This window comes from Canis lupus, chromosome 11, assembly GCF_003254725.2.
Source record: "Canis lupus dingo isolate Sandy chromosome 11, ASM325472v2, whole genome shotgun sequence".
In the NCBI taxonomy this organism is placed as follows: domain Eukaryota; kingdom Metazoa; phylum Chordata; class Mammalia; order Carnivora; family Canidae; genus Canis; species Canis lupus.
Window position 1 is genome coordinate 20146492 of NC_064253.1, and position 20585 is coordinate 20167076.

General features: G+C 38.7%; 1 protein-coding gene across 7 annotated transcripts in view; it reads left to right on the plus strand.

Annotated features, from left to right (window-relative positions):
* Nucleotides 1-20585, plus strand: part of RAD50 (RAD50 double strand break repair protein) — a 230493-nt gene that overhangs the window by 130677 nt on the left and 79231 nt on the right. For 2 of the 7 annotated variants that reach the window (XR_007413960.1, XM_025433184.2), the window contains exons 1-2: nucleotides 7573-8076; nucleotides 9697-9780. Coding sequence is in view for 2 of the 7 variants with exons in the window: in XM_025433184.2 (XP_025288969.1) it covers nucleotides 7948-8076; nucleotides 9697-9780 (213 nt within the window). In the remaining 5 variants the exon portion in view is untranslated. Of the gene's footprint in view, nucleotides 1-7572; nucleotides 8077-9696; nucleotides 9781-10830; nucleotides 11069-20585 lie in introns of those variants that run through there. The other 5 variants (XM_035696870.2, XM_049116046.1, XM_049116047.1 and 2 more) reach the window with 4 other exon arrangements.

Consider the following 20585-nt stretch of genomic DNA (forward strand, 5'->3'; position numbering starts at 1 on the left):
AGTTAATTATTTTAATCTACTGTGCAGGAGGGAACTCCAAATAAATTTTTTTTTTAGTTTTTTTTTCCAAATAATTTTTGTTGATATTCCACTCTCACAAAAGGTGTGCATCATCCTCCTGAAGTAAGGAATACATTTTAAATAATACGATATGGAAAAGAGATTGTAAGAAGAGGAACTTTGCAGTGGAGAAATCTGGCAAACTTCAGCCAGGTGACCAACATCAACATCAATAGTGATAAGTCACATTAGTAGCAACTAGTCTTAATATAATGTGATGAGAATGGCATTTTATCTCTGTGGTATTCCCCGCCAACCCGATAGCCTCTATCTAACCATGAGAAAAACATTATACATATCCAAATACCCCAGAGGGACAGAATAGCCAGGCAATACTCCTTAAAACCGTCAAGGTCATCAAAAAGAAGCAATGTCTGAGAAACTGTCACAACCCAGAGGAGTCCAAGCATGGTGACTAAATGTAATGTGGTGTCCTGGGTGAAATCCAGGAACAGGAAAAGGATGGTAGATAAAACTAAGGAGATTCCAAAAAACAGTGGAGCCTAGTAATGTGCCAATTGTTGGTTCCACAGTTGTGACAAATATAATATATAGTAATATAAACGATAGAGAAAATTGGGTGCAGGGTACACAGGAACTCTCTATAACATTGTTGCGACTTCTGCAACTCTAAAACTATTTGAAATAAAAGCTTATTAAACAAAACATTGCAAGTTGAAAGAAGTTAATGATTGTTTTTACTATTATGATTATTAAAAAGACTGCATTCTGTAGATGTCATGCACTTCAGGACCTTTTATTTATTTTTTTTAAGACTTTATTTATTCATGAGAGACACACAGAGAGAGAGAGGCAGAGACCCAGGCCGAAGGACAGGCGCTAAACCCCTGAGCCACCCAAGCGTCCCACTTCAGGACCTTTTTACTAGACTGAGCTCCTTGAGTAGAAAGAGTTTATTTAATTGACCTTTTTGTCTTCAAGGACTGGCCTATTATTGTAGGCATTCAATGTTTGTTGAAAAAAATAACTGAATGAATACGCAGTCATGTTGTGTTAGCTGAACAAATTAATATGAATACTGTGGAAACTCAAGGAGTCTATTCCCTGAGGCTGGGAGCATGAAGTAATTTTAAAAAAATCTTTGGCACACTCCTGGAAAAAAAGATAAAGCAAAACTTTAAGGCTCAGCTGTAGAGACCAAGTCAGTGTGAACTACCTGGCATTTTTTTAAAACCCACATTATTTTAGGAGAATAGAAAATTAGCAATCAGTACTTGGAATTTTTAAGAATTACTAGTAATTATGCAAAAGGATTTTGAATAGTGTTGAAAAGTTGTATTCATGGGTAACATCCAAACTTTTGCCCAAAAACCTTTATCTCTATTAGTGGCTTCCAAATTGGCAACGTGTTTTTAAAAAACTGATAACTGTGGTTTTTTTACTAACTGTGTAGTCATTTAAGGTCAAATGACTTTTCTATGAACTGATTCTAATCAATCGACTGGGCATGATGCCACAAATTTTTTGTGGTGACTAAAGGTAAAATGATAGCATCTCTTTTTTTTTTTTTTTACCGTATTTTAACCTTCATGCTTTCAATATCTTTAAAATAATTCTTTTTATTGAATAAATAACATTACGGGAAGAGAAACACAGAACTTCCTCCCCTCAGCATGGCAACTGAGTTTTTTTATGACTTCTTCCAATCTTTATTAATGCATGGATAACTTCATAGACTTGTAATCAATGAGTATGTGCAGCTTGTGTTTATCTTTTTTGCTTATTAATACCTCTCTTTCATGTATCTACTTATTATTTTCTTTTTTTAAATTTTTATTTATTTATGACAGTCACACAGAGAGAGAGAGAGAGAGAGGCAGAGACATAGGCAGAGGGAGAAGCAGGCTCCATGCACCGGGAGCCCGACGTGGGATTTGATCCCGGGTCTCCAGGATCGCGCCCTGGGCCAAAGGCAGGCGCTAAACCGCTGCGCCACCCAGGGATCCCTACTTATTATTTTCAAGGTTATCTGCTATTAGATGAAATTGTATCTATTGTTTACTTCACTGATTGGATTGTTTCTAGTCTTTCACAACTATAAATAATGCTAAGAAAGCTCTTTGCATAATTTAAAAAAATATTTCCTTATGCTAAGAAACTTGTGTGAACATTTTTACAGCTCTTGTTACATTTTACCAGATCACCCCTCTGAAAATATTAAATGGAAATAAAATAAATCCCTTGCATTTTTAGTGTTTTACAACTTACAAAGCACTTGCACTAATATAACTGTTTAATCATGGTTATCAGCACTGTGGGATAGATTTCTTTCCTTGAAGGCTCTTCAGCACTAGGGTTAAACAGTTTTGCTGATGTGATAAGTGAAATGACCTCCCATGAAAGGTGTGATGCAAGAAGCCGTGGTTATCAAAGAGACTGACAAATAGTGGTAAACCTAAATAAATTAATGCTGGTCAAAAAATAACTTACTTAGGGGATTTTAAGACAATGAGGAACAAAAATACTAAACAATGATAATGTGGAAGATACAATGATCAAAGTTGGTATATATTACTGTTGTTGTACTGTTTAAAAGTTTCCTAAAGGTATTAACTTTAGACTTTAAAATAGGCATATGAAAAATTTAAGAAGAACCACTAAAAGAACAGGAATAGAATGTACAACTTCCAAATCAGTAGAACACAACAAGGGCATAAAAAAAGTTTAGTCAATCCAGAAACCAGGAAAGGAGAAAAAGAAGCAAAGAAAAGCATTGAAAGAGATATGAGAAATACATCCAAATTTATCATGAATCATGGTAATTGAAAAGATTAAACTCACCTATTAAAAGGTAGACACTATGAAATTATACCCAAAATCATCTGTCAGCTATTTTCAAGAGATATACTTCATGCAAAATGACATTAGAAGATGGAAAATCAAGGGATAGAAAGATATACTAGATAAACACTAATCAAAAGAAAGCTAATGTATCAACATCAATATCAGAAAAAGAATGTGTCAGAAAGTACTACAAAGAAAACGAGATTCACTAGTAAGTATAAAATAACTCATAGAAGTTTTTTTTTCATTTCACTAATTATGATATAAGAAAAATAAAACATTTTCAAAAAAAAGAGAAAAAGAAAACATTTTCCAGTAATAGTTTACTGAGAAATAGGAATTGGATTGGTTTGCTCTTTCAGTTTTTTTTTATTTTAGGGATTAATCATTTTTATCGAAATTCATTTCTACCCCCTTCCTTTAGTTTGTTCTCTTAGTCTTATAGTTTCCTATATGTTCTCTTAGTCTTATAGTTTCCTATAAAACTGTTAACAAAGTTGAATTTTTTGTAATAGAATCTGGCTACTTTATCTTGTAAACTTTTTTCTTCAGCTTGCTGTTTTCTCCTTAAGTATTTTATTTTATTTTAATTTTTATTTATTTATGATAGTCACACACAGAGAGAGAGAGAGAGAGGCAGAGACACAAGCAGAGGGAGAAGCAGGCTCCATGCACCAGGAGCCCGACGTGGGATTCAATCCCGGGTCTCCAGGATCGCGCCCTGGGCCAAAGGCAGGCGCCAAACCGCTGCACCACCCAGGGATCCCTCCTTAAGTATTTTAAAGTAAATTACAGAAAAGCATGATGCTCCATTATCAACACTTCATATATATCTCAAAAAAGAATCATTTTCTTACACAGCAAGATAATGTCGCATCAAATATAATGAAATTAACAATGATAATTTTCTAGCATGTAATTTCTGGACTGCATTCAAATTTCCCTTTGTATCCCCCAAATTCCCTTCACATTTCTATGCACAAACAAGAATCCACCCCAGGACCATGTGTTGCTTTTTTTTTTTTTTTAAGTCTTTTAGGGGCAGCTCAGGTCATGATCTCAGGGGTGTGAGTTTGAGCCCCACATTGGACTCTGTACTCAGTGCAGAGTCTGCTTAGTACTCTCTCTCACTCTCCCTCGGCTGCTCCTCTCTCTCCCTTTCTCTATAAAATAAATATTTTTTAAATAAATATTTTCTAAAAACTCTTTTAAAATCTGCAGCAGTCCTTCTTTTAATGATACTGACCTGAGAACCTGGACCAGTGTCTTATAACACACCCTTCCTTCCAGATTTGTCTTTTCTGTCCTTGTGGAATTAGTAACCTAATCCTAATGCCTGAGGCTAAGTGTAAAAGTGTGATTAGATCAGGTTCAAGTTGGGTAGCCTGGGTGGCTCAGCAATTTAGCGCCACCTTTGGCCCAGGGTGTGATTCTGGAGACCTGGAATCGAGTCTCGGGTCGGAGTCCCTGCATAGAGCCTGCTTCTCCCTCTGCCTCTCATGAATAAATAATTTTTTAAAAAAGATTAGATTCAAGTTAATTTTTAAAAACCAAACTGCATAGGAGATATTTGGTACTTCATGCCAAGATCACAGTAGAAGCATATAGTCAAGGGTATTGTCATAGGTTGCATGGCAACACGTGGTAGCTACACTTTCGGTGAGCCTAGCATACTGTATAAATTTGTTGAATCAATATATTGTACACGTGAAACTAATGTGCATGGTGAGTCAGCTACATTTGAAAAAAAATCACAGCAGGAGACATATAAAAAGACTGGTTGTCTCAATCATTGCTAATTTCTTATGTTGAGTCATAAAATTCCTTTTTTAAAAAAAAAGATTTTATTTATTCATGAGAGACACAGAGAGAGGCAGAGACATAGGCAGAGGGAGAAGAAGGCTCCCCATAAGGAGTCCAAGGTGGTGCTTGATCCCGGATCCCAGGATCACACCTTGAGCCAAAAGCAGACGCTCAGGCATCACAAAAATTCTCATATAAAAGTGTGGGTCGGGGGCAGCCCGGGTGGTTCAGCGGTTTAGCGCCGCCTTCAGCCCGGCCGTGATCCTGGAGTCCCGGGATCGAGTCCCACATTGGGCTCCCTGCGTGGAGCCTGCTTCTCCCTCTGCCTGTGTCTCTGTCTCTGTCTCTCTCTCTGTGTCTCTCATGAATAAATAAAATCTTTAAAAAAAATTTTTTTAAGTGTGGGTCGGGACACCTGGGCGGCTCAGTGGTTGAGCGTCTGCCTTGGCTCAGGGTGTGATGCTGGAGTCCTGGGATCAAGTCCCACATCCGGCTCCCTTCATGGAGCCTGCTTCTCCCTCTGCCTGTGTCTCTGCCTCTCTGTGTGTGTCTCTCATGAATAAATACAATCTTTAAAAAAAAAGTGTGGGTAAGGGGCACCTGGGTGGCTGAGTGGTTGAGCGTCTGGCTTTGGCTCAAGTCGTGGTCCTGGGGTCCTGAGATCCTGGGATTGAGTCCAGCATCAGGCTCCCTACAGGGAGCCTGCCTCTCTGTGTCTCTTATGAATAAATAAAATCTTTTTTTTTAAATAAAAGTGTGTATAATTACATTTTTGGGCTCTACTCTTATTGCTGCCAGAAAAATATAGATCTTCATCCACCTGAAACTTAGAGTGGTAATTTGTAGATACAGATTTGCTTTTTTTCTTCCTATTGATATCCAAGTATCTAAGCAATGCAAATGCTGTGCAGAAAAAAAATGGCCTTGCTGGTTTACAACTATTTACATTTGTCAAAAGTCATGGAACTGTACTCTGTAAAAGGGAGACATTTACTGTATGTAAATAATATTTAAATAAACTGACTTTTAAAATGGGCTCTTATCTTTTCTCATTTTTAAAATTACATTTAGCTTGTTACATAAAGCACTACTGTATAATTTCAATCTGCTGTGTTCCATTAGTTACTTAAAATATATGATTTTTGATGCTTTCCTGTTTCTTTCTTGGTACATCAAGAGAGTACTCACTGGCTTTCCTCACTTGCATCCTTTGACTTGAATTTTTTAGTTTATGTATTAAGTCCTGCAAATGACTGATTTTAAGTGGAGAGCATTTTCTACATTTTTCTGGATCAATAATCGAAAGTTTTTGCTTTGATTTTTATGTCTTCCACTACTGTTTTGTAATAGCTGTATTTTTTCTATAGGTTCTTGCATGTGATAGCCGTCTGTAAATTGGGTTCCAAAAAGCAATATTCAGTCATTTTTTTTGTTCCCCTTATTTTACTTAAAAATTTTTACTATATAAAATGGTGGACATATGTAATACATACAACTTGTTGACTTCCAAGGTAAATATACACCAGTGAAACCATCACTACAGTCAATGCCATTGGTTTATCCATTACTTGAAAAATTTCCTCCCACTTTCCTTATTTTTAATTTTTTTGTGATAAGAACACTTATCACTGGGACCCCTGGGTGGCTCAATGGTTGAGCCTCTGCCTTTGGCTCAGGACCTGATCCTGCCGTCCCAGCATGGAGTCCTGCATGGGGCTCCTGGCAGGGGGCCTGCTTCTCCCTCTGCCTGTGTCCCTGCCTCTCTCTCTCTCTCTGTGTCTCTCATGAATAAATAAATAAAATCTTGGGATCCCTGGGTGGCGCAGCAGTTTGGCGCCTGCCTTTGGCCCAGGGCGCGATCCTGGAGACCCGGGATTGAATCCCACGTCGGGCTCCCAGTGCATGGAGCCTGCTTCTCCCTCTGCCTGTGTCTCTGCCTCTCTCTCTCTCTCTCTCTCTCTCTATCATAAATAAATAAAAATTAAAAAAATATATTTAAAAAAATAAATAAATAAAACCTTAAAAAAAAAGACCAAAAGTTTGAGAACTGCTGTTGTAGATCAAAAGCCAAATGCTGTTATAAAACTATAAAATATTTGCAAATATGATGTGAAGGAAATCCATTCCTCTAAGTACCACTATAAGAAGAGACACCTTTAAGAGACTGAGTTATGCAAGATGAATTATGAAACATCGTGTACCATAATGCCTGTAGTTAACCATACTATAGTGCATAACAATACTATATCATATACTTAAAATTTTGCTAAGAGGGTAGATCTTGCGATTTTTTTTTAAATTATTCATTCATGAGAAACACACAGAGAGAGGCAGAGACACCGGCAGAGGGAGAAGCAGGCTCCATGCAGGGAGCCTGATGCGGGGCGCGATCTCAGCACCCGGATTCCGACCTGAGCCAAAGGCAGATGCTCAACCGCTGAGCCACCCAGGCGTCCCTCAAACCTTTGGTCTTAAACTCCTACACTCTTAAAAATTATTCAGGATTCCCAAAGAGGTTTGATGTGAGTTACAACTGTCAATATTTACTCAATTGAAAATTAAAATTGAGATTCTTTTTTTAAGCACAAGAAATACACGAGCACGCATCCTATTAGCCATCAGTGCGATGGCGTCACCATACGTCAGATGCGTACATTAGCGAAACAAACCGAACAGGGTCAAAAGATAGTTTTGACATTAGCCGACACCGCACTCCCTTCCATTCCAGGGGTTCCAGAATCGTACTCTGATAACCGCCGTTTGTCACAAAGGTTCGCCGTCCTCACAGCTAGCGCTCATTAAGGCTGCCCGGCAGCGTTGAGCACCGCGCGGCCACCAGCACACCCTCAGGGCAGACCCGTTCCCGGAAGCCAGAGCTGCGCGCGCACCGCGAGCCTCCGACTTCCCGGCGTGCCCCGGGCCTGCAGCGTAAATGCACGCCTGTCGTGGCGTCGCACGTGACCCGCGGGCCGGCCGCGGCGGGAATCCGTGAGTGCTCCCTTGTGCGGGGTCCCGAGGGTCTGTCTTTGCGTCTACGCGGGCACCCCCGGCCCGGCCCCCGCCCCCGCCCCCTCCCTCGCCAGTCAAGCGGGAAGGAAGCCGGTGTGGGAGGAAGCGTTCCAGCCAGAGCCTTCGCTCCTCCCTGGAGCCTCCCAGTTCGGAGACTCGCAAGTCCCCACGGCCCGGCTCGTCGTGCTCCGGCTTCACCCCTAAGTCTCGGTGGGCCGCGCCTCTAGGTCCCGAGGTCCCCCCGTGTTGAGAAAAGAACCATTTGCAAACATGTCCCGGATCGAAAAGATGAGCATTTTGGGCGTGCGGAGTTTTGGAATAGAGGACAAAGATAAGCAAATTATCACTTTTTTCAGCCCCCTCACAATTTTGGTTGGACCCAACGGGGCGGGGAAGACGGTAAGTTCTCCGTAGCCGCCTTCAGTTTACCGTCCGCCACACCTTGCGAAATCTAGAGGGTAAAATGTCTGGGGAGCCCAACAGTAGTAAGGATGAAAGGCGAGGCGTCCCTATGGCTCAGCTCTTGGGGCCCCAGGAAGTGTGTGGGCCTGCGGCTGGCGCCCCGGGCCCTGGGCGTGGCCCGGTGTGGACGGTGGGCCTCGGCGCCCCTGGGAGGGGACCAGTCCCAGCCTCGTGAGGGTGTCCGGGCTTGTTGGGAGGACAAGGTTTACAGCGAGTTTTCATTCCTGCACGAAGCTGTAGTCTGCATTGATTTTTTGTTTGTTTGTTTTGTTTTTTTAAATACACTTTCCTTGCTCCCAAAACATAGCATTCATTTCCTGGCAGTTGTCCCATTATAGGAATTTCTTAAAAAATTACAAAATACGATGGGCATAGGAACTTCGTAGACGAGTTTCTGAGTATGCCGACTGTGTAAGCATAATAAATGGGAAAATAAATGACTTAAAAGTGAAACTGATGCTGTGGGGCCTACTTACATTGGATAACTGTTGTTAGGATGCTCTTACCCAGTCAGAATAGAAAATTGGAGCACAGCTTACTGATTTTGGATTTTTGAGGACCAGGGAATATTTAGAAATTTGAGTTGGACCCCGGAGTGGCATGCAGGTACTAGAAAAGTATAGCCAAGAGGCTGTCTGCTCTTTAAGGGTGGCTTGAGAAAAAGCAGGGCGTTGTCTGTATAACAGAGAAGACTAAACGTAGCAAAAAACATACAGAAAGAGGTTTCGTGTTGAGCATTGAATGCCAGTCTTTTATCTACTTTTGCTTGTGTGGAAAAGTTACTTATTGTGTACATAGAATTAAGTGCATAGTGTTTATAAATACTAGCTATCCAAATACATATAATCTATGTGATCGGGCAAGGGTGACCCAGAGGCATAGCGCTTTAGTTTTCTCATAAAATGGAGTTAAAAGAGTTTTCTACAACCTAAGACTAATGTGAAAATTAAGTGGTTAATGTATGTAAAGGTGGGTGGTGAGTAAAATACAAGGCACATAGTGAGGCCTGTGTAACCATTAGCCATTTTTTAAAATTTTACTTTAAAAAATTTTGGCTTTATTAGAGTGTGATTGATATATAAAATTTTAAGATATTTAAAGGGTATATTAAGGTGACTTAATATGCCATACATACTGGCATATGTATGGAAATACATAGGATCCCTCCTCTCCAGTTAACACATCTATTACCTCTTTTTCTTCTATTTCTTTTTTTGGAAGAATATTTACATTTTTTTACCATCAGCAAATTTCATTTATATAATATGGTGTTATCAGCTATGGTAACCATATTTTACATTAGCTATTGTTATTAAAGGATTTTAATTGGAAATAGAAGATTTTAACAGTAACTTCTTATTTTAGTATACCTTTTTAATTAGCTTTTCAATGCAGTTATTCTTTAACACCTAATCATATCTATATTACAAGTTTCATAATATCAAATTTTTTCTGACATATCTCTTATAGTCTGTGGTTAATGTTTTTATAACGAATTAACATTTTATGATAAACTTCTCTGATTCTCAAAGCTAATATAAATTTCTGTTTTTTTAGACCATCATTGAATGTCTAAAATACATTTGTACTGGCGATTTTCCTCCTGGAACCAAAGGAAATACATTTGTTCATGATCCCAAGGTAATGGTGCTAGTGAACTTCAGTATTTTTATGGTTATAAAATGATAAGACTTATTGTAGAAAACCTGGCAAAAAGTATAAAGAGATATGAAAGTCCACACAGTCTTAGGACCCAGTGACAACCACTGTTAACATTTTCATGTATTTTATTCTGTACATACAGTCTTACATAGCTAAAGTCATACCCTAATTTTGTATTCTGATATTCTTTCCCCACTTAACATTATCATAAGGTCCCATGTCATTAAAGAATAAATTAAATTCTTAACCTAAGTATTTGGCATATTGGTGCTGCTTTTATTCTTTATACTTTTTGTATGTCTGAAATATTTTCTACCTAAAATATGTAGCCTATTATGAACATTTTTTTTTAAAGATTTTATGTATTTATTCATGAGAGACAGAGAGAGAGTCAGAGACACAGGCAGAGGGAGAATCAGGCTCTCTGCAGGGAGCCTGATGCGGGACCCTATCTCAGGAACCCGGGATCATGAGCTGAGCCAAAGGCAGATGCTCAACCACTGAGCCACCCAGGCACCCCATATTATGAACATATTAAATAGTTGCATAATTTTCTTACATTTAGATTGCTTTTGGTTTTCCATTAAAATGTGCCATAATTTAAAATCTTTGTGTACGAATCTTTGAATTATAGTGTTTATACCATTACTAAGTGTAAAGGACATAGAATTTTCTATAGTACGTATTTTGGCTTATAGGTTTCTCTTGTTTTATATGTATGTTGGGTTCATTTGCCTCCCTCTGTTACCTGCCAGTCCCCCTTAATAGTTCATTGTATATTTCTCCCAGACCTTTTTTTGATATTTATAAAAACACATTTGTGGATATAAATACACTGAAACATAAATATTTCAAAACACCAGTAGCACTTTATACTATTGTGTGAGTCAAATTTTTAGTAACATACTGTGCATATATTAATATATATACATGCTTTTATTACATTGGTCTTAATAAAATTAATTACTAATCCACTGAGTTTATTTTATTTTATTTTTTTAAAAATGTTTTTTTATTTTTTCATGATAGGCACACAGTGAGAGAGAGAGAGGCAGAGACACAGGCAGAGGGAGAAGCAGGCTCCATGCACCGGGAGCCTGACGTGGGATTCGATCCCGGATCTCCAGGATCGCGCCCTGGGCCAAAGGCAGGCGCCAAACCTCTGCGCCACCCAGGGATCCCTCCACTGAGTTTATATTCTATAGTTTATTCAGTTGACCCTCTGTTGATGTTCATTTAAGGTGTTGCCACTTTAATGTGACTAAAGGTAACTGTAATTATTAAAGTATTTATAACCTTTTCTCTGAGATAGTAAAATCATTTAGTACACTGAATGAGCCCTCTCTGCAGTGACTTTTCGTACCTCTCTCCTTAAATCTGCAATTTCTCCTCAGTCAACGATCTTGTCTTGTAATTTATTGAAAAATTGGGAGGAATCAGATAAAAAGTACCTCATTTTCCACATTTTCCAATCTTCAGATCTTCCAAAATACCCTTCACCTGTATTGGTACTATGTTTTCTCTTGCATTAAGGGTAAATTGTTTACTGTTTGTTTTTTTTTTTTAAAGATTTATTTATTTATTTATTCATGATAGAGAGAGAGAGAGAGAGAGAGAGAGGCAGAGACACAGAAGAAGGGAGAAGCAGGCTCCATGTCGGGAGCCCGACGCGGGACTCGTTCCCGGGACTCCAGGATCGCGCCGCGGGCCAAAGGCAGGCGCTAAACCGCTGAGCCACCCAGGGATCCCCAACATTTTCTCTCTTTATAGGATCATGCATATGACCATGCTCTGGTAGCTAAAATCTACAGACAAAAAACTCTCTCTCTCTTTACTCCAGATCATCCTCTGGCTACTACTTCTATTCAAATTTATAGCTCAGTTCACTAGAGTTGTATGTACTCATCATCTTCACTTTATTGCTTCCCATTTTGTCTCCAGCCTGCTCTGGTCAGATTTTCTTCTTTCTTCCTCTCACTAAAATTGCTGTTACAAGGCTGCTGACAGTCTTCATATTGCCAGATCAAGTTGTCATTTTGTAATTCTCAGTAACTTCTCAGAAGATTTGATATAGCTTTTTATTCCCTTTTTAACATTGCTCTTGGCTTCCAGGTGCCATTATCTTATACCTTCTTTTTCACTAGCCATATTTTAGTCTCCTTTGCTAAGGGTATTTTTGCCTTACTCTTCTTGGGTGATCTCATTCATTCTCATGGCTTTAAGTACTGGTTATGTGCAGATTATTCCTGATTTGTATATTTAGCTCAAACTTCTTTCCTGAACTCTAGATATATATATCCAACTGTTTTGATATTTAAGGGGTATCTCTTTAACATTTTTATAACAGAACTCATGGTTCCCTGTTCCCCTATTCCTTTCCATGTCTAGTCCTGCCTCCATCCTCTCCCAATTTAATAAATGATATCACCATCCATACATTTGCTCATGCCAAAACCTGTGTGTCATGCTTTGATTGATTCCTTCGTCTCTCTCTGTTGCCAGTTCAGAAGCAGTTCTTGGCTAGCCTTCTCAAATATGTCCATAGATACTTAACCTGGCGAGGAACATACCATGATCATAAGGTGGTTCTCCTAGGGTAAGGCTCATCGATTGCACTAAATATGTCTAGAATTTGCCCCTTTATTCCATCTTCAATGCTCCTTTCCCAGTCCAAGTTACCTTCCTCTTTCCTTTGAGTTACTCTAATAGTCTTCAAATTTCTTTTTCTGCCATCATTCTTGAAGTTCTCTTTTTCCACACAGCAGCCAGAGTTACCTTTTAAATATTCGTTGATTCTAGATGGAATGAGTCGTTCACAATCTGTAGGAGTTAACATTCCAGTTCCTGAAGTAGGCGCATGCTTGATGTGTTCAAGGAATCACAAGGAGGAACAAAATGGCGAGGGGAACCACTGGTAGAAAACTAAATCAGAAAGGACTAGGTTCTGCAAGCCTTAGGGTTCTGTTCTCATTTAAATAGGAATCTTTTGGTAGAAATGACACAGGATAAGGGTATGGTGTGTATTTTAAAGCAGTCTGGCAGCTGAGAGAAGACTGTAGGTGGTAAGGGTCAACAGAGGGGAGGCCTAGTAAAGGAGATTTTGTGATAATCCAGGTGAGATATATCCAGGTGAGATACCACCTTTTGATTAAGGTGGTAATGTTAGAAATGTTGAAAAATGCTTAAGTTGCATTTTAAAAATAGTACTGATAGCTGAGTTAATGATCTGGATAATTCCAACCTTTTTGACTTGAAAAACTGGGTAAAGTAGTGTTGACATTTATCATAATGAGGAAACTCTGGAAAAGGAAATTTGGGTGGCTCTGGTTTAAATGTGTAAATTTGGGATGTGTGTTAGATATCTAAAATGTCCAGTAGGCAAATAGAAGTAGGTCCAGGGGAGAGTTTCAAGCTAGAGAGAGAAAACTAGGAATCATTGATGGATACAGTTAGTTACATGTAGGTAGTTTGAAAGCCTGATGGGATCACGTAAGGAGTGAATACAGAGAAGAGATGGAAGATCTTAATCTAAAGCACATTAGCATGTAGAAATAGGGACAAGGAAGAGGCACCAGCAAAAGAGGCTAAAAGAATAAGTGGTAAAGTGGGGAAAACTGGGAGAGTGGGGTCTTGGAAGACAAAAATATGAAGTGTTAACAAAAAGGGAGACATCAGCTGAGTCAATTATGTTGATAGCCCAAGCCAGGAAGGTTGGGCTCTTTGGAGGCCATTGATCATCTTGACCAAACCAGAGGAGATAAAAAAGCAAAACACGGAATTGTTTTATGAGTTTGCTTTGAGTAGAAAGAAGGAATTAGTTGAAAGGTTTGCAGGATTAAGGAGAGTTTTGTTGGCAGTTTTTCTTGTTTTGTTGTGTCTTGTTATTTTTGTCGTTCTTCTGGATGTTTCTAAGTTGATTGATGCTCTAGCATCTCTGACAATTTCAGTCTATCACCCATTCCTCCTTCCAAATGCTTGCTTCTTTCTAGAGCTATTTTTCTTAGCTGTCTGCTCATGTCTTCCGTCTGGTTCTTCTGGCCTTGGTTGTCTAGCTTTGCTTACTGCCTGCTTATCAACTACTATGATTTCCCAGTTTTGAGCTTCCACCCACACTATTTTGTTCATCGGTGCTTCTCCCTTGAGTCACTGACACTCGCTGTTATGGAAGGAATCCGTTTCCTTACCCGAATTGCCCAAATCCCCTCAATTTCCTAACCTGCTGTGTTTTTATCATTTCAGTTCGTCTTACATATTCAGCTTCTCTTGTCTTTTCTTTTCCTTTCTTTAATTCCCTCCCCCCCATACTTCATCCTGTCTACCATGTCTAAAACACCTGAGTTTTTCAGCTACTTCTGACCAATCTTTCTTAACTGTCTTCAGTTATTTGTCTCTTCTTAGGAACTTTGATTTCCATATTGCTCCATTTGCCTACCTTCCCCCCCTTCTCCTCTACTTCTTTCAAACTTTTGACTACCTCAGTCCCTCCCATTCATTCTCTACCTTGTTCGCATCTCAATTGACCTGAACCCTCAGAAGCTCAACTCTCTCTTGTCTGCGTCTCATCAGCTTTGTTTTGCTTCTGGTTGATACTGTAAATTAACCACATGCTTATTTCTGCAGCAGTTTCTTTATCACATGTTGCTCCCATATTTGTGTTTTTAAGCACTATAGAATTTAAGCCATGGATAAATATGGGATAAAGTCTATAAATGGGATAGACCATTTGTAGACTGGTAGAAATGACCCTGGATAGAGGGAAGAAAATGAGTGCAGAAGAAGGGATAATTGCAGAGTTAAATTCTTGAGTAGACAAGGATAGGATCCATTGCTTGACTGAAGGAGTTAATAGGAGTATACATTGTTTATCCATTGTAAGAGGATGGCAGACAGAGCATATAATTATATTTGGTGGTGAGAGAATAAATCAGTTGTCTTTGGATTGTTTCTATATTTTCAGTGGAAAAAATAAATGGAATCATTGACTGAGTGTGGGAGAAGGGGTTTATAGAGGCTTGGGAAAAGTATAAGGTAGTTTTTAGCTCAGAGGTAAGGTGAGGGGAGTGTTAACAGGGTTGCATGATGGTGTCATTGGTTCACTTGAGGTTTGTGGGTGAAAGTTTGTAAGAAGACTAGTCATCATGGTTGTGTTTCTTTTGTCTAGTTCAGTGGCTCAGTGGTAAGCCCTGAGCAAGTTGGAAAGTTGGATTTCATCAAGCACTGAGTAAATTGGAGAGTAGAATTTAATACATTGCCTGGTAAATACAGTGAAGACCGTGAGAAGCAAGGAATTGACTATATTCTTAATATATTTACTTATTTGATCAATCTCCGTGTTTGTAATGAATCTCCCATCACTATCAGTAGGGCTCCCAACACCCCATTCCGGACTGATGCTACCCTGTGTGAAGTCCCTCCTCACTCTGCTTAGGCTCTAACTCCTCAGGCTGGCCCCATCACATGCTTGGTTGCCCATCCTGCTGTGATTTCCCATGCAAGACCACCTTCTCATTCCCCTCAAGTGGACATCTTACCCTGCTCAGTCTCTGATCATCTCTCGTAGGGATGCCCTCTCTAATCTGGGATTTGAATTACCCCAGCAAACTTTCCCTCTCATGGATTCCCTCCTTAACATTGTCAGGCTCTGAATTTCCACATTATGTCTTCCTTGTGAGCTGGCTCCTCCCTTCTCATGGACGCCCTTGTCACCCTGTTTGAACTCTGACGCCCTTGGACTGTTGAAGCCCTTAGGCAGGCTGTCTCCCCCTGTGGACACCCTTCTCAGCCTACACAGTTACCCTGCTCTAGGCTGAGTTGCCATGTCCCCGCACCTTCAACCAGCATGAACACATACTTTCCTCTACCCCATTTAATGATTTTCCAACTAGAAAGGGAAGGGGTTAAAATATTTTATTGTTTTATTCTTTTGGACAGAAATTGTTCTAAAGTGTAGTATTTATTTTTTTGCCTTAAAAAAATCTAAATTGCTCCTTTTGAAGAGATTCTACCTCAGTATGCTTGCCAACAATACTGTGATTAAAATGTTACAAGATACCTTTTGCTTCAGTTCTACTTAATAATTTGATACTTGCCAGATAGCTAAGTCCTAGAAAGGTAGGTGCCATGGAGAATGAATGTTTATTTGGCCTGCTGGTATACCGGGCATGTTGTAAACCAATTAAACTAAAACAATTTTCTAGTACATAGATGCATAATTCCTTTAACTACTGTGGATTGAGACCTTAGCAACTACTTTCCTTGAGCTAAATGATAGCATCAAGCCCCATGTCTTTCAAAGCTGAATATCAACATCTGGCCATTTCCTCACTGAGATATTTATATTCTAAGAGGCAGCTCTTTTTTCTCCCTTTTTTTTAAGTTTTGTGTTTAGGTATATTTGACATACAGTGTTATATTAGTTTCAGATGCACAACATAGTAATTTCAACAGTTCTATACATTGCACAGTGCTCACCACTATAACTCTAGATAACATCTGTCTTCATACTAAAATGTTATTGCAGTATTATTGACCTCATTCTATGGTGTACTTTTCATCTCTGTGACTAACTTATAACTGGATATTTGTACCTCTTAATCCTCTTGATCTATTTCACCCATTCCCCTACCTGCCTCCCATCTGGCAACTACCAGTTCCCAATATTTATGTCTGTTTCTGATTTTTTGTTTTGTTTTTTAGATTCCAAGTGAAATCATACAATAATTGTCTTTCTCTGACTTATTTCACATGTAATATTCTCTAGATCCATCCGTGTTATTGCAGATGGCGAGATCTCATTCTTTTTTTATGGTTGAGTAATATTCCATTATATGTATATACTACATCTTTATCCATTCGTCTATAGATGCACACTTTGGTTGCTTTCATCTCTTGGCTCTTGTAAATATGTTGCAATAAACAAGGCTAGCATTATTGTCTTTTCAAATTATGTTTTCATTTTGGGGGGATAAATACCCCTTAGTGAAATTACTAGATCATACAGTATTTTTTTTTTTTAAGATTTTATTTATTTACTCATGAGAGACACAGAGAGAGAGAGAGGCAGAAACAGGCAGAGGGAGAGGCAGACTCCATGCAGGAAACCCGATGTGGGACTCGATCCCAGGACTCCAGAGTCACGCCCTAAGCCAAAGGCAGATGCTCAACTGCTGAGCCACGCAGGCATCCCTAGTATTCCTATTGTTTTGTATTTAAGGAACCTCCCCATACCATTTTCCACAATGATTGCACCAGTTTACATTTCTACCAACAGTACACATGGGTTCGTTTTTCTCCATATCCTCACCAACACATCATTTCTTGTCTTTTTGATACTAGCCTTCAGACTCGAGTGAAGTGATATCTCGTTGTGATTTTGATTTGCATTTCCCTAATAATGAGTAATGCCAAGCATTTTTCATGTGTCTTTTGGCCATCTGTATGTCTTTGGGAAAATATCTCTCTTTAGTTCCTCTGCCTATTTTTAATCCAATTATTTGGGTTTTTTTGGTGTTGAGTTGTATGAGTTCTTGATATATTTTGAATACTAACCTCTTATCAGATAAATCATTTGGAAGTATTTTCTACCATTCAGTAGCTTGCTTTTTTGTTTTTGTTTTTTTGATGGTTTACTTGCCTTTACAGAAGTTTTTTATTTTGATATAATCCCATTAATTTATTTTGGCTTTTCTTTCCTTTGCCTGAGGAGATATGTTCATAAATATGTTACTAGGGCTGATGTCCACTATGTTTTCTTTTAGGAGTTTTATGGCTTCACATCTCACCTTTAGGTCTTTGGTGTTTTTTGAGTTTACTTTTGAATATGGTAAAAGAAGGTGGTCCAGTGTCATAGCAAATGAAATGGTCCAGTTTTCCCAGCACGATTTATTGATGAAACTGTCTTTTCCATATTGTATATTCTTGTCTCCTTTGTTGTAGATTAATTGACCATATAAACATGGGTTTAGGGATCCCTGGGTGGCGCAGCAGTTTGGCGCCTGCCTTTGGCCCAGGGCGCGACCCTGGAGACCCGGGATCGAATCCCACGTCGGGCTCCCGGTGCATGGAGCCTGCTTCTCCCTCTGCCTGTGTCTCTGCCTCTCTCTCTCTCTCTCTGTGTGACTATCATAAATAAATAAAAATTTTAAAAAAATAAATAAATAAACATGGGTTTATTTCTGGGTTCTTTATTCTGTTGATCTGTGTGTCTTTTTATGCCAGTACCATCCTGTTTGATTACTGCAGCTTTTTATTTTTATTTTATTTTATTTATTTATTTTTACTGCAGCTTTTTAGTATTTCTTGAAATTTTGGATTGTGATCCCTCCAGCTTTGTTCTTTCCAAGATTGCTTTTGCTTTTCAGGGTCTTCTGTGTGTGGTTCTATACAAATTTTAGGATTACTTGTTCTTCTGTGAAAAATTTTGTTGGTATTTTGATGGGAATTGCATTGAATCTTTAGATTGTTTTGGATAGTATGGGCATTTTAACATTATTCCAATCCATGAACATGGCATATTTTCCCATTTGTTTGTATCATCTTCAATTTCTTTCATCATTGTCTTACAGTTTTAAGAGTATAGATCTTTCACCTTGGTTAAATTTATTCCTGGGTATCTTTTTGGTGTGATTGTAAAAGGGATTGTTTTCCTAATTTTTCTTTCCACTATTTTGTTATTAATGTATAGAAATGTAGTGGATTTCTGTATATTAATTTTGAATCCTACAACTTCTGGGCAGCCAGTCCTCAACTTTACCTCCTTACCTCCGTCCTTAATGCTAAAGCTCTTATCAGGCTATCTTTCTGTTTCTCCTGGATTACTCCCTACCCCCTGTCTTGCCTCCGCCCAATTTGTTTATCCTGAAGGCAGAGTAATTAGTCTAAGATGCATATCTACTACATGTGTTTCCCTTGGATTAAACCTCTCAGTGACTTTCTGTTGCCTTAAGTACAAAGCATTTTAACAAAACATTTGTTTTCTGTCTTTATTCCTCCTTCCCCTACTTCTACACCATACTTTTCTGAAATTACTTAAACTATTCAGTTACTCAGATCTTTTCATCTAACTCCTGCCCATCTGTCAGTTTAAAACATTCACTTCCTTTAGAAAATCTTCCCAGAACTCTCCCAGGTAGATTAGGAGAGTTCCCTACTTTGTGTTCCCAGACCATTCTGTTTGTCTCTTAAGATGATGTTTAACACACCTTTTTCTACTCTTCTCTTTAACCTGTTTTCCATACTTCAAAGGAAAAAGTGTCCTTCATTTTAAACCAAAACAGCACACAGAAACTACAAGTGCTTAATAAATTTGAGCCTAGTCACTTTTTGAATAATTTGATGAATTAATATCAAAGTTAGACTTAGGCCAAAAACTTATTAAAAGGCCAGCAAAAGGTAGTCTGTGATTCAAACAAAAAAGCAAGATTCAGGACTTGTGTTTGGTTACAGTAGAATAGTAAGTATTATGCCTTTGCTTCCAAGATAAACAACTGTAAAACTGGAACACAAAATTGAAGCAACAGTTTTTAGGTATTGGACAACAGATGCTGCAGGGCTCTGATCTTCAGAAAAGAGAAATATATGATGTGACTGTACATTCACTCTAGCTTTCTACATGTGGGATTAGAACCCCAAAGAGAAAAACTAGGTAGATGAAACAAAGGTAGAAGTGTGGGTTTGCTGAGGTGGCTGTAAATTGTGGGAAAAATATAGGAATAGGGTTGCTTTACAGAAATGGGTACCATAAATCTGTGTAAGGGACTGTTGAATCTTTGGCCAGTTACTAAGCTACATATGTCCAGGACAGGATTTAGTGAGGGCTTGCAGAGAACAACTACTAGGGTAGAGGAGTGGGATTGTGAGCTGAATGGATAATCTAGAGGTTACTCACTGTTGGGTGGCATTTGAGTTCTGATATGCTAGAGTAGGGAGGTCTTGTGGAACCCCCCTACCATTCTTCTGAGACCTCAGAAGGGCCATCCAAACAAATCCTAAAATAAACTTTGACAGAATCAAGATGTGTTTGTGATAAATTAACTGCCTGCTAAAACAAAACCCAGCTCTTTTTAAAGGAAGCTGACACAGTCCAAAGTCTTAAGTGTAGCATCTACAGGGCCTAAGAGTCTAAGATGTAATAAAAAAGAAATTAGTGGATATATAAAGAAGCAAATGTGATCCATAACTAGAAGGAAAACTATACATAGAAACAGATCTGGAGGTGACAGCTTTTGGGATTAGCAGACAAAGATACATAAATTCATCAGTTTAAAGGGAAAGGTGGTTATGTGTATAGAGAACTATCGGTAGAGAAATAAAAGTAAAAATGACCCAAGGAGTTTGACACATCAGAGCATAAACATACTTACATTATATATTATATTCAAACTGCTGAAAACCAAAGATAAAAAGAAAATTTTAGCAGACTGAAGATAAAGTAAAACATTATGCAGAGGAGAAAAATAATGACGACAGACTTGTCATCAAAAACCATCCAGGCCAGAGTTAAGTGATACCTTCAAAGTGCTGGAGAATAAAATTCAGTTTAAAATTCTATATCCAGCAGCAATAGCATTTAAATATTAAAGAGGAAATGGAGTACATTTTCAGATTTTTTTTAAGGTTTTATTTATTCACGAGAGACAGAGAGGTGGGGACATAGGCAGAGGGAGAAGCAGGCTGCTTGCAGGGAGCCCGATGTGGGACTTGATCCTGGACCCTAGGATCATGCCTGAGCTGAAGGCAGATGCTCAACCGCTGAGTCACCCAGCTGTCCCCATTTTCAGATTTTA